The 13,758-nt window shown below is 33.9% G+C and overlaps 1 protein-coding gene across 2 annotated transcripts in view; it reads right to left on the bottom strand.

Annotated features, from left to right (window-relative positions):
- Positions 1 to 299: 299 nt before the first annotated feature.
- The window catches only part of METTL15 (methyltransferase like 15), a 193,425-nt gene continuing 179,966 nt past the window's right edge, over positions 300 to 13,758 (bottom strand). For both annotated transcript variants that reach the window (XM_036258629.1, XM_036258630.1), the window contains exon 6: positions 300 to 1,402. In XM_036258629.1, the coding sequence (XP_036114522.1) occupies positions 957 to 1,402 (446 nt within the window). In that variant the 3' untranslated portion in view covers positions 300 to 956. The remainder of the gene's footprint in view (positions 1,403 to 13,758) is intronic.

Here is a 13,758-nt window from a genome sequence, read left to right as displayed (position 1 = left end):
TATCACTCCAGTCTCTGCTTCCATCTTCATGTGGTGTTCTTCCCCGTGTTTCTGTCCCTCTCCTCTTCTTCTTACAAGGACATCAGACATATTCGATTAAGGGCTGCCATGCTCCAGTATCACATCATCCTAACTACTTACATCTGTAATGACCATATTTCCAAAAAAGGTTACATTCTGAAGTTCTATGAAGAACATGAATTTTGGAAGGACACTATCCAACACAGTGCAGACAGTTTCATTAACATAAAAAAAAAAAAATACGGGTCTAAAAATAATTGATAAAATACATGCAACATTGTTGAATATGAGTGTGATCTTTTATTTGTTAATCAGATACTAGAATGGGAACTTACCCTTGGGAATCTCTCTCATTCGTATGACTTCATGCAAAGAAAAACTTAACAAAATTCTTCAAGAAAGATTCAGGGGATTAATGTAGGTGCATTCATTTGTTTCTAATTTGAGCACAATGTTCCCTAGAATATTTTCTAATTCTGTTTTCACTGAAGAACTGTTCAGATTTTAATAAAGCCTATAAAATAAATGCAGTATACAAGTTTTGAAACTAAAGTTAAATATTACAGAGATAGATAAAGTAACTCCAATGTAAACGCAAGTATTTTCTTATCTTTTGTCCTCATGGTTAAGTTGATGTTTTATTCATTTGGAATCACCAGTTTAGAATTTGTAATCATAACTGATAAGATGAATTTTCCCTGTATAATACTAAGATAAACCCATCAACCCAGTTTTGAGATGCTGCTTCTCCTTGCGTTGAACTTTCTGTCATATTAATATTTTCTACATTTTCTTTGTGAGGAAAAAAATGCTAAATATCCTCAGTCTCCACACATATGAACTACATACATATATATCCCATAATTTCTTGTGTTACACTGTTCAGGTGAGAAACTGTGAGGAAAAACTTGAATGATCAGATGATTATGACTTTCTCATAATTTGATCGCTGCTCTAAGCTTGGCTGAGCGCCCTCTGGGGTTATCCTGCACATCCTTATCTTCTGGGGTAAGTACTTTCTTATGTATCAATTCCCACATTAAAGGGGCCCTTCCTATAGAGACTCCTTCCTTGTTTCCATGACCTGAACCCAGCTGAGATGCTTGTGTCACCTTCTGTCTCACGCTGAGGTTAAATCTTTCTGTCATGCTTATACCAAGCAAGAATCGTTTGACAATGCGATCCTCTAGTGAATGGAAGGAGAGGGCGACAAGACGACCACCAGGTCTCAGAAACTTCTGCGCTGTCTTCAGTCCTATGTAAAGCTCATTGAGCTCATTGTTCACAAATATGCGAAAAGCTTGGAAAGTCTTGGTAGCAATATGGGACGATCGTTGTAGCAAGTCTTTTCGTGCATAAACTGCAGAGGGAGGAAATGCACCTATAAAACAAATTTTTTGAAAATAAGAAAAGAGGACAGGTAACATTAACATTTTCCACTGTAAATGTACTGCATTGTTTATATATTTAAGGAAATAAATTTCCTTTGAAAATTGTAGCATTTTATTGGTACTTTCCCATTTAATTTCCAAGCATTTTAACAAGACTTAAAACTAATTTGTCAAAAACACCTTTCATAACTCATAAGAGAAACTGGAGTCAAATAGGAGCAGAAAAGGAGTATTCTCAACTACAAGATTTTCAGTAACAACACCAAATAGAATAAATAAAAAAAAAATTGTACCTAGCACATTATAATCAAACCCTACTATAAGCAAAATATAATGAGAAAAATCTTCCCTACAACAAAGAAAAACAATACATTACATAAAGGAGAACAAAAACATGATTAACAGCTAATTTCTCATTAGGATGATAGAGGCTACAAGATACTGGAATGATATTTAAATTGTCGAGGAAAAAAATCTGTCTTCCAATAAAAGGCTATTTTAAAATTATTCTTTAAAAATAAAGATTCAAAAAAAATTTCAAATAAGTTAAGAATGAGAGAATTCATTGCTAAGAGGTCTGCATTCAAGAAATCCTAAAGAAATACTTCAGGCTAAAATAAAATAATACCAAGTGATAACTTGGATATACAGAAAGTAAAATATATACATATTACCTTAATTTCTTTAAAAAAACAGAAATATTTAATAAAATTAGAACACAATAGTTTTGGGTTTATAATAGATATAGATACAGAGAAGTAATGCATATGATAGCAATAGCACAAAGGATGAGAGTCGGTAAATGGAACAATGCCATTGCAAGGTTCCTATATTTTATTTAAAATTAAAGTTGCATTATGGTCCTTAGCGCAGTCAATAAAAGTAATGCAAAGAAAACTAATAAGCTAACAGAGGATAAAAATAATCCACTAAAGTATTGTTTAACACAAAGAGAGGCAAAAGAGAATAAGAAAACAAAAATGAGACAAAGAAAACAAGCCAAATAGTAGACAATAATTCCAAATACAAAACTATTTACATTAAGTATAAATGTACTAAATACTCCAATAAAAATGCAGAGATTGTCTGGCTGAAAGATAGCAAGACCTAACTGTACATTCCCTATAGAAATGCACTTTAAATATAAAGCACAAATAAAAGTAAAAATAATTAAAAGGTTGTGAAAGATATACCACATAGACAGTAAACATACAAAATCTAGAGAGACTATATTAATACCAGACAAAATAAACTTTTAAAGGAGAATTACTAGACCCAGAGAGGAACATTTCCTATTGAAAAAAATGGTCAAGACAGCAGGAAGATACATAATAAATATTTATGCATCAAATAACATACTTCCAAAAACCTAGTCATCTCAGAAAAAGACTTACATTTATATAGGCAATTGGGTTGTGACCAAATTGTCCAGTTAATTAAATGGAGAGAGAATAGATTTTTAATAAAAGTGAATATCTTTAAGACTATGAACTTCAACACATACTGCACACTATACACAAAATTAATACTAAATAGAGCACAAACCTAAGAGTAAACACTGAAACCATAGAACACAGTTCTGAGAAAACTTCTTATCCGGAATATATAGGAAATCTTACAACTTAATAAGCTAAATTACTCATTTGAAAAAAGGGCAAAAATTTTAACAGACATATTGCAAAAGATATAAAACAGCCAATAGACATATCTAAAGATGCTCAAAATAATTAGTCATAGAAATGGAAATGTAAACCACAATGAAATCTCACTATACACCCACTACAACTGCTAAATATTAGAAACTACTCAAACAGACTCAAAAAGAAGTAGATAATATGAATAGACCTATTACAAGTGAAGGAATTGAATCAGTAATCAAAGTTAACTTACAAACAGAAGTCCAGGTGCAGATAACTTCACTGCTGAATTCTGTCAAATACTCAAAGAATTAATAACACTACTTCACAAACTCTTCCAGAAAATTGAAGAGGAGAAAACTTCCCAAATTAGTCTATGAGGCCAATATTACCCTGAAACTAAAACCAAAGACATCACAAGAAAATTATAGACCAATATTTCTTATGAACGTAGACATAATGATCCTCAACAAAATACTGGCAAACCAAATTTGGCATTACCTTAAAAGAACTATACATTATAACCAAGTGGGATGTATTCCTGAGATGCCAGAATGGTTCAACACATAAAAATTGATGTACATCACATTAACAGGATAAAGGAAAAATGACCACATAATTATACAACCAATTCAGGAAAAAACACTTGAAAAAACTCAACATCCTTTCATGATAAAAAACTAAAACCCATAAACTAGGAATAGAAGAAAGGCAACTTGCCATAATAAAGGCCATATATGAGAACCCATAGCTAACATCATACTCAATGATGAAAGACTGAAAGCTTTTTCTCAAAGATCATGAATAACACAAAGATGCCCACGTTTACCGTTTCTATTCAACATAGAACTGGAAGTTTTAGAGCAATCAGGCAAGAAAAAGAAATAAAAAGCACTCAGATAGAAAGAAAGAAATAAAACTATCTCCAGTTACAGAGGACATATCTAATATGTAAACAAAGCACTAGAGGTTACACACACACACACACACACACACACACACACACACCCTTTCAGAATTAATAAATGAATTCTGCAAAGCAGCAGGATACAAAATTAACATGCAAAAATCACTTATGTTTCTATACACTAACAATAAGCAATTCAAAAATGAAATTAAGAAAACAATTCCATTCACAGTAGCTTCAAAAAAGAATGAAGTATTTAGGAATAAAGTAAACAAAAGAAGTGCAAACCTTATGCTATGAAAGGTACACAATTATTTTGAAAGAAATTGTTTAAGACAGAAATATGCCCCAATTCATCTAAGATTCAATGCAATCGCTATCAGATCCCAGCTGACTTTTTGGTACAAACTGACAAAATTCATATGGAATTGTAAGACACTCAGAACAGCCAAAATGATCCTGAAAAAAATATATATATAGTAGGAGGACTCACATTTACAGATTTCAAAACTTACTACAAAGCAATAGTAATTGACAGAGTCTGATTTGAACACATGCTACTGGGAAAACCAGACAGCTACATAAAAAGAATGAAGTTGGACCCTTAAATCATACACAAAAAATAACTCAAAATAGATAAAAGTCTTGTATGTAATAGCAATAACTATAAAACTCTTAAATGAAAACACAGAGATTAATCTTCATGACTTCAAATTTGTTAAAAATTCTTACCAAAAAACCCCACCAAAATCATAGGCAACAAGGAGAAAAATACATCAATTAGACTTCATCGGATTTAAAAACCTTTGTCCTTCAAAGGACACCATCAAGAAAGTAAAAAGACAACCCAAAGAAATGGGGAAAATTTTGCAAGTCATTTATCTGATAATGGATTTGTATCTAGAATATGTAAAAGAAACAAATTACAAAGTAAACGTGGATGATATTATTTATATAACATTTTAAGACATGCAGATCAAAAACAGTCATGCCCCATCTAGTTTTCAAGATAAACAAACAAACACAAAAATGTTGATTTTTAAACAAATCAATAAATATAATTTTCCTAGAGAATACCATCCCACAGAGAAATCTTCCCAGTCCAGATTTCCTGTGAATGAAGATCTGAAAGCATGACTGCGATCCTGGCACTTGAGTCTCTTTAGTATGCTTCTTACAGCAAGGTAAATTATACAAGGCTGATTCCTTAGTTCACATATTAGCAATCTGTAGTAAATCCAGTAGTGAGGTACATTAACATATGTGATTAATTTTCTTAGGGAACTGGATCAGAGAAGGGGAGCTGAGAGCCTATCTAAATTTAACCACATCAGTGTTATAGGTTCATTCTTTCCTCTACAAAAAATACTTTGCTGAAAGGCTAGAAAATGTTAAACACTAGGGAATTTATCTTCCAACAACCAGGTCTCTCAGAAACAAAATGTCAAAGTCAAACCTGAAGAGAGAGGTCAGCTTCTGCCATTTGCTATTCAATTTCTCCATTTTCCAGAGAAAGAGTTTTGGTCACTGAGGAATGTGTTTCAAAACATTCTAAGGATCTGAACAAACATGCAGCTCTTCATATTTTAGAGCTTGAATTTAGATACTTGAGGAAGGTGGCATTCCTGAAGACCTCGTATGATTCAATCCTTGCATAATTCAACACAAATTTTCTCAAAGGAGAAATGTAATATAAAACACATTTCAATGTGCATGGTTAAAATAAAATAGAAGGTAAACATTCATGAAACACAAGGATTGACAAACACTGTAGGATATTTTTACTTTAATTAAAAAAAAAAAAACTTTTTCTTAACATTACAGGTATCTCCAGCATATTGTAGAAATTAAAATTATGATCAACATGATAATTGTTTAGCTTCCTTGGCATGTTATCACATTTCAAACATACAGGGATGGGCAAACAGTTGTGAGTACAGGAAATACAGAGTGTATGTAGTCTTGTATGATTATTAATTTTTGTATTATATATCATACAATAAACTGTGCACCTAGTTTTGCCCTGTATATTTGAGGATGTAATTTTTTTTTTTTTTGTACAGATAGAGTGGGAGGGAGAGAGAGGAAGGGAGAGAGAGACAGAAACATCGATGTGAAGGGACACATCGAGTGGCTGCCACCCGCACGACCAACCAGGGCCGGGGACAAACTGCAACCGAAGTACATGCCCTTAGCGGGAACCGAACCCGGGTCTCTCCGGACCACAGGCCGATGCTCTAACCGCAGAGCCAAACCGGCCAGGGCTTGAGGATGTAATTTTTAACATAGCACTGAATTAATAATGCCTGGCTATGTGTTAACTAAGCGGATGAAATAAAAGAAAGGTAGAGAGCTTAATAAATATTTGCTTGATATTGTCATTGCATATATCTTTGAAAACTAATGAAAATAGAAAGTGTTAAAAAAACAAAGTAATGTCTGAAATCACCATAGAAGTTCTAATACAAACAATAACATGGTTCATTTGGCATAACAAAGTACAGTAGGCATTTCTGTTTACCAGCTAAAATGGCAGAATTATAGTAACTAATTCATTTAGCCAGCTAGCTGTGAAACTATAAGATTCCTGATTAATTCTTTTAACTGAGGAGATCTGTTTTTATTTCAAAGTATTCACATAAAGTGAGACTTTATTAATATCTTATATAACTTTAAGTTTATATAATTCGTATTCATGTGAAAGTACACTCACACTATATGTGAATCTGGAGCCGACAGATGAACATCACTGTCATCAGACAAGCTTTTCTTTATACGTCTAATTAGGCCTTGCCCATGTCATATCAGGGAGAAAGTAAATAAAAGTTTTTGCTTAATAATTAGGACTGGATGGTCCTAAAGATAAGAGAATGACTCCATGGACCTTTTTTTTTTTTTTTTTTCTTTTCCTGGGGCTTTCTTACTATTTTTTTTAGGGAATTATAATCTGGACTATGTCCACTGGGTTTCTTGAAAAGAATGTCTAGGTGTGATGCTGTCAACTTCCCCAAGTCCTGTCTTTGGGGACCAGGTGATGACAAGGGATGACCATGAGCAGCATGCTTTATGGCTCTGTCCATGCAGCTCTGAGGATCGCAGGCACAGATCCTCCCTTATTTTAGATAAGTTCAATTTCCAGGGCTCCCCTTCCTTTATACTAGTAATCTGCAAAAGTATCTGCAATTTATGAAAGAAAGGTTGACAATGCAGATTGTGTAAGATGAAAAACAACAACAACAAAAGAATATGAAACAGTATATGGTAATGAAAATTAAAGGAGTAAAAACAAAACATCACCTGGTAATGGTACAAACACTCAAGAAAACAAAAAAAGACAATCCTACTACTAAGCAAGATTCTTTGTTTAAATTAGAAAGTTTAAAGACAACCAGGAAATGACCTGTGTCTCTCAGGGAGCAACATGAGTTTCCTTGTGAAAGTCACTGATCAGAGAAGGGACAGAGTTCTTTCAGGTATACACAGAGCAGGTAAGGACATCTGTCTACAAGTAATCAGAAAAAAATAAAAGACTCAAAATGACACCAGATCCAATGCCTACCCAAGTGTCAGACTCTGAATCAGGCCCCTGGAAGAAAAATATTAATGAGGCCTGGTCCCTGCCCTTGAGGAGCTCACTGTTTTGCAATCCTTCGTCACTTCTTCCTCATCTCCCATATCCTGTTATCAAAAATAGAAACTAGTCTCTGCTTTTCAATTTCCTGAGTTTAATCACAGAATCTTGTATGGTTAATTCATTTGATTAAGGCATAGAGCTAGACAAAAAATAGGGACTCAATCACAATTTAGGCCATTTGGCTTCATACAGGGAGAAAATCTTTTTGTGTTTTACAGTCTGTCAGTGGACTTAGTTAACACTGGGCCAATGTACACTAGTTCTAAGTGGGTAGAAGTGTGCTTACCCCTAGTCTAGCACTTACCACATTTTACTGTAATTACTGGTTTAATCTTGTCTGCCTCACTCACTTGACTCTGATCTCCTTGTGAACAGGAACTATTTCCTGTTCAATCTTATAGCCCTTGCACTTACCTGAGAAGCTTATGATTCTTAACCCTGACTATACAACAGGGTGACCCATGGAGCTTTAAAAAACAATAAAGATGCCTGGCCCCAGACCAGACCTACCGAATTAGTTTCACGGGTTTATTACATAGGAATCACTACTTTTAAAAGCTTCACAGAGGATTTTGACTTGCAGTTAAGATTAAAAACTACTATAGTAAACACTCAGTAAATGACTGTTGAAAAGATAATGAATAGATAATGAATGAAAAAGAAAACTAAATGGATAAAGGATTAACAATCCAGAACCATTATTATAGACTTTCATTCATATCATTGAGTGGATATATATATATATATATATATACACACACACACACACACACACACACAGACACTCATATATATATATGAAAAGTATAATATTTAGTCACATCAATGAGTAACTAAATGAAGAGCATAAGATTTTTAGTCACAGAAAACATTATGAACAGAATGTAAAATTAATAGCAGAAAATAGGCCTCTTCCTATATCTTACATTTTGGCCAAATGTGATTGTGGGTACAAAATTATAATTTTTTTTTTTTTATCCTCACCCGAGGACATTTTTCCATTTTTTGTTCAGATAGAGCGGGAGGGAGAGAGAGAGAAACATCGATGTGAAGGGACACATCGAGTGGCTGCCACCCGCACGACCAACCAGGGCTGGGGACAAACTGCAACCGAGGTACGTGCCCTTAGTGGGAACCGAACCCGGGTCTCTCTGTACCACAGGCCGACGCTCCAACCACTGAGCCAAACCGGCCAGGGCCAAAATTATAGTTTTAATGGGGGTAACTGAACTCCCAAATTTCATTGTCTAAATACAACTGTTTACATGTATTTAATGATACTGATTGGGAATTTCCTTAATGAATAAACCATCTGAACACACAATGGAAAACATGCAAATAATTTTAACCTTAGAAAATGCAAGGTTGCAAGGTGAAAGAATAAAGTAAGACATGAGAATCTAATGGTAAAATTCGCAAAGTTATGTTTTTAAATTTTTCATCAAGATCTTCAGTAATTTAAGTGCATTTCCTCCCAAGATTAATGCACAATATTGTTGAGATTTCATGTATTATTATACTTAATGCCTATCAAGTCCTAAACCACAATTTTTCTCAGTTTTTCAAAATAATAGAATTGATTTCCTCCTGCTACTTTAAAATAGTAAAATTATGTCAGTAAAACTGAGGACAGATGGAAATTATAAGCTAATATACATTTAATAACAAGATGTTTTCAAATTAAGTACACTATTTAAAAATGTCTTTAAAAGTAAAAGTACATTAAATCCACTACGGGATAAGTTCTAACTTCAATACATTTTGAGACAGTATTTGACACGTATTTCACTCACACTAATGTTGAGAAAATTAATGACATCAGAGACATAGCTGTCCAAGAAAACTGTGAAACACTTCTGCCTCATTACAGGTGCTCCCTTCCTCCATTTCAGGTCAGGTTTGCTGTTGTTAGTATTTTTTAGGTTCTTGACAGTTTCATAACTTTCCTCTTTTCTGTCTTTCATATTTGGAAAGCCTGACGGCTCTGTATCTGGAATATGTCCAGAATTCCACCACTTCTCAACAGCTCCGCTGCTATCACCGTAGTCCAAACCATCAACATTTTGTCTACATAGTCACCAGGCTACTACTCCTCAGACAACAGTTAGAGCATGCCATTTCACGGCTGAACACCTCCAGTACCTTCCTATCGCACACAACAGAAACTGAAGTTCTTACCGTGGCCCTCCCTATGTCACATGCAAGCTCTGCTTATTACTGCCCCCACTTCTCTGACCTTGAGCTCTGTATTCTTAACTGAACCACGGCATGGTCCTGCCTGGGTCCTTTGACCTGTACCTAGAATATGTGCCTTCACACACATGGATGGCTTACTCCGCTTCATTCAGATCTCTTCTCAACATCACAAAATTAGAAAGGAAGTTTTTGACTACCCTTATGAAAATAGCACCCTCTTACTAGAGTCCCCTTACACTGTTTTACTTTTTTTCCATAATACTTTATCAGGGACAAATACTTCTTTGTTTGCTAGTTGTCTTTCTCCAGTAGAATATACACTCAGTGAAAAGAGAATTTGTTCGTTCACTGCCACATATTCTTAGCACGAAGAAGAGTTGGCGCATTAAAAAAAATGATTACATTTATACCTTAAAGTTATATCATTGTTAAAAATAACCAAAAAGACATATTACCAGTTGTATATGAAGTAAACCATTAATTTCAGTACTCCTGAAATTCCATTCCAAGAGACAATCAAGAGGCATACTTTCTAACTTTTCTTTTCTTGATAGACACACATGACATTTTGTATATAAATGTATATTTGCACATATGTTTTGTGAAAAAGAAATGATCTGCAGTGATACAACTTGCTTTGTTTATTTATCTTACTTTAAAAAATAATTTCAGTTGTGTAGATACATTATAATTCATTTAGTTTGTGCATTTAAGAAATGCTGCCAGTGTCAAGCACGGTACCAGCTAACTGGGAACAGAACAGTAATTAAGATAGAGGCAGTCTACTCTGGTAGAGCTCATGCTGCCAAAACAATAGGGATATTTAGGATGTTTTCTATTTTTGCTATCACAAAAAACACTGCAGTAAACATGTGAACTGCACGTTTTAAATTTCTGCATAGCAGAAAAACTTGACAAAGTAAAAAGACAGTCAGGTGGGGAGACTGGATGAAAGAAGGTGAAGGGATTAGCCAAAAAATGTATATATACATAACACAGAAAACAGTGTGGTGATAGCTAGAGGAAAAGTGGGGAAGATAGGTGGAAGTGGGCGAAGGGGGTGGTGGGGACAGAAAGAGACTCTGCTTGGGGCAATAGGGACACGATGCAGTGTCCAGATATTTTATTGAGTTGTACACTTGAAACCTGTATGGTTTTGTGAACAAATGTCACTCCAATAATTTTCAATTAAAAAAAAAGAGGGTCAGTCACAATCTGGGAAAAATATTTAACTGTATGTGAAACTGTGATAAAATATTTGTTTAACTGTATGTGAAACTGTGATAGTAGGATTAGACTTGTTAGGTCAAAGGCTATTTATGCCCTTTGAAATTTGGATCAGTATTTCTAAATTTACTTTCTAAATAGATTAGACCAATTAACTTAGATCAATAGTATTTGAGAGAGTTCATCTACCCACATCCTCACTAGTACTAGACACTATCACCTTTTTTAACCTTGACTAATCTAACAGCAGGCAAATGATAGTTTACAGTTGTTTTTTGTTTTATTTTTAAATTGTTTAAGTTGATTTTTAGAGAGAGAGGAGAAGGAGAGAGAAACATTGATCAGCTGCCTCCTGCATGCCCCTTACTGGGGATCAAGCATACAACCCAGGCATGTGCCTTGACCAGGAATAGAAACAGCAACTTTTCAGTGCATGGGACTATGCCCAACCAACTGAGCCACACTGGCCAGGACTACAAGTTGTTTTAATTTGCATTTCTTTGGCAATTAGCAGAATTGGGCATCTTTTCTAATCTAATGGCCATCTGATTTCAGCTATGAATTACTTGAACACTTTCTTCACATTCTTAAATGTGATGTTGCTTTTTTCTTTATTGATTTGGAAAAGCTATTTTTAAAATAAAGATATTAATCCTGTGTTTCTCATATACAGATGTAAATATTTTTCCTAGATTGTGACTATCTTTTCATTTTGTAGAGTTTTTCTGCCATACAGAAATTAACATTTTCTATATAGATTTTTTTCTTTTTTTAGATTTTATCAAGTTTTGGAAGGCTTTCCCCACTCTAAAACTATAGAAAATCAACTCTGTTTTTCTGGTTTATTTCTTATATTAAAATATTTAATCCACAGAAAATTTATTTTTAGTGTGGTATGAGATAGGGATCAAACTTCATTTTTTAAAAAACTGCATAGCCAATTTTCTTATTTATTATTCCCTATGTATTTGAGGTACCACTTTGATCATATATTACATATTTATATGCACACAGATCTGCTTCTAGATTCTCAGTTGTGTTTCAATAATATATTTCTCTGCCAATACCAGAAGATGATTTCTTTTGGTTTTCCAGTATATTTGGCTATGACTTATGGTAAATCCCTCTCCCCCCATTATCTTTCTTTTCAAATTTTCTTGGGTCTTTCATACATTTATTATTCTAAATTAAACTTAGAAACAATAACATGTATAATTAAAAATATTTTTATTGGAATTGCAGTAAATTTCTAAACTGATTTGAATAAAACTTATACTATCATAATATCAAAACCATCCAGGAACATAGTATTCCCATTAACATATTACATATTCTTCATTAAAGTTTAATAGTTATAGTCACCTAAGTCATGGTCAGGCTATTTGTAAGTACTACTCATATATATGCCTTTTAGTCATCCCTATGGAGAAGCATAAGAAATGACAATACTTACATTAAGACAACATGGTGTAAGAGAAATGGCACTAAACTTTAGAAAGAAGAAACTAAGTTCATTGATCAGATCTTTTTTTATTTCCCAAATGTACTCAGTTGAATTTTATTTTTTTAATCTTTTACATTTTTATAGTTGTTTAATGTGGGGCAATAACACATTGGAGTTTGTTTCCCCACTGGAAGATGAGATAACTCTTCTCATAGGGTTACTGTGACGATCACATAAAGAAAATGTATAGGAACACCCAGCATATACTTGGCATAGAACAGTCACTTTAAGAATGTCATTCACACTTTTATTTACTCACTATTCTCAGTTGTAAAATTGTAGGGGATGAGGGGATTTGATATGCTAATTTGAAGTAAAACCAAAATAAATATACTTTCATCCTGGACTAAGAGAGTAGGTGGGATAGAGGACCTTTGAAAATCCCTAAAGCATCTGAGTAATGAATGTTTATTGAATGTAGGCATCAGGCTAAAATTCCTCAGCATCCAAAGTAGTATTTAGGCCTTAAAAGTATGAGGTCTAGCATGACACGGGAAGGGGATTTTTTAGTTTGACCATGACTATTTAATAACTGATGGTGAGAACTGTAAGAACCACAACTTCCTTAACATCACCCTTCCAGACTGCATTCACCTGGCCAGGAGATTATTTTCCATAATTAAACTTCCAGATTTCTGTTGCCACCTAAGTATACAATTTACATTCTGGTATTTTAAGCACATAACTTTTTTTATTCCTTTTGTTATAGTTTTCATGGAGCACCTTTCTGCAGAGGTTTTCTTTCTTAAGTGTGGTTGCACAAGGATAAGATGTATTTGTGAGTCACCTTAAACCATGCCCTTTGTTTTCACAGCTCCAAAAACCCAACATACTTAGTCCATTTATTAAATAAACAGAATCTGAGGCTACTAAAAATTGTTTAGATAAAAATTGATACCAACAATATTTGGTAAAATTCAGTAATTATATAATTCTTATTATGCACAATGTACTAAACACTGGGGATTTAAATGTTTATGAAGATGTAGTTCTCACCCTCAAGAAATTCAAACCCAATGAGGAGAATAAAATGAAAATGTTGGGGAAAGAACCAGAAAGAACTGTACACACTATTTAGGATGTTAAAAGAAAAAAAGAGAGAGAGAGAGAGAACTTTGAGCCCCATATAGACAACATTTTGCAAAGTACTGCTCTGGGGAACAGTGACCCTGTGAACTGTAGCACTTTCCATTCCGAACCAAACTGAAATGTGTCTGTTGTCAAGTAAGTTTAAGAAATAC

This window comes from Molossus molossus, unplaced genomic scaffold (genome assembly GCF_014108415.1).
Source record: "Molossus molossus isolate mMolMol1 unplaced genomic scaffold, mMolMol1.p scaffold_m16_p_13, whole genome shotgun sequence".
Taxonomy (NCBI): domain Eukaryota; kingdom Metazoa; phylum Chordata; class Mammalia; order Chiroptera; family Molossidae; genus Molossus; species Molossus molossus.
The sequence above is the reverse complement of the archived record's forward strand: the minus strand, read 5'-3'. Positions and strand labels throughout refer to the sequence as shown.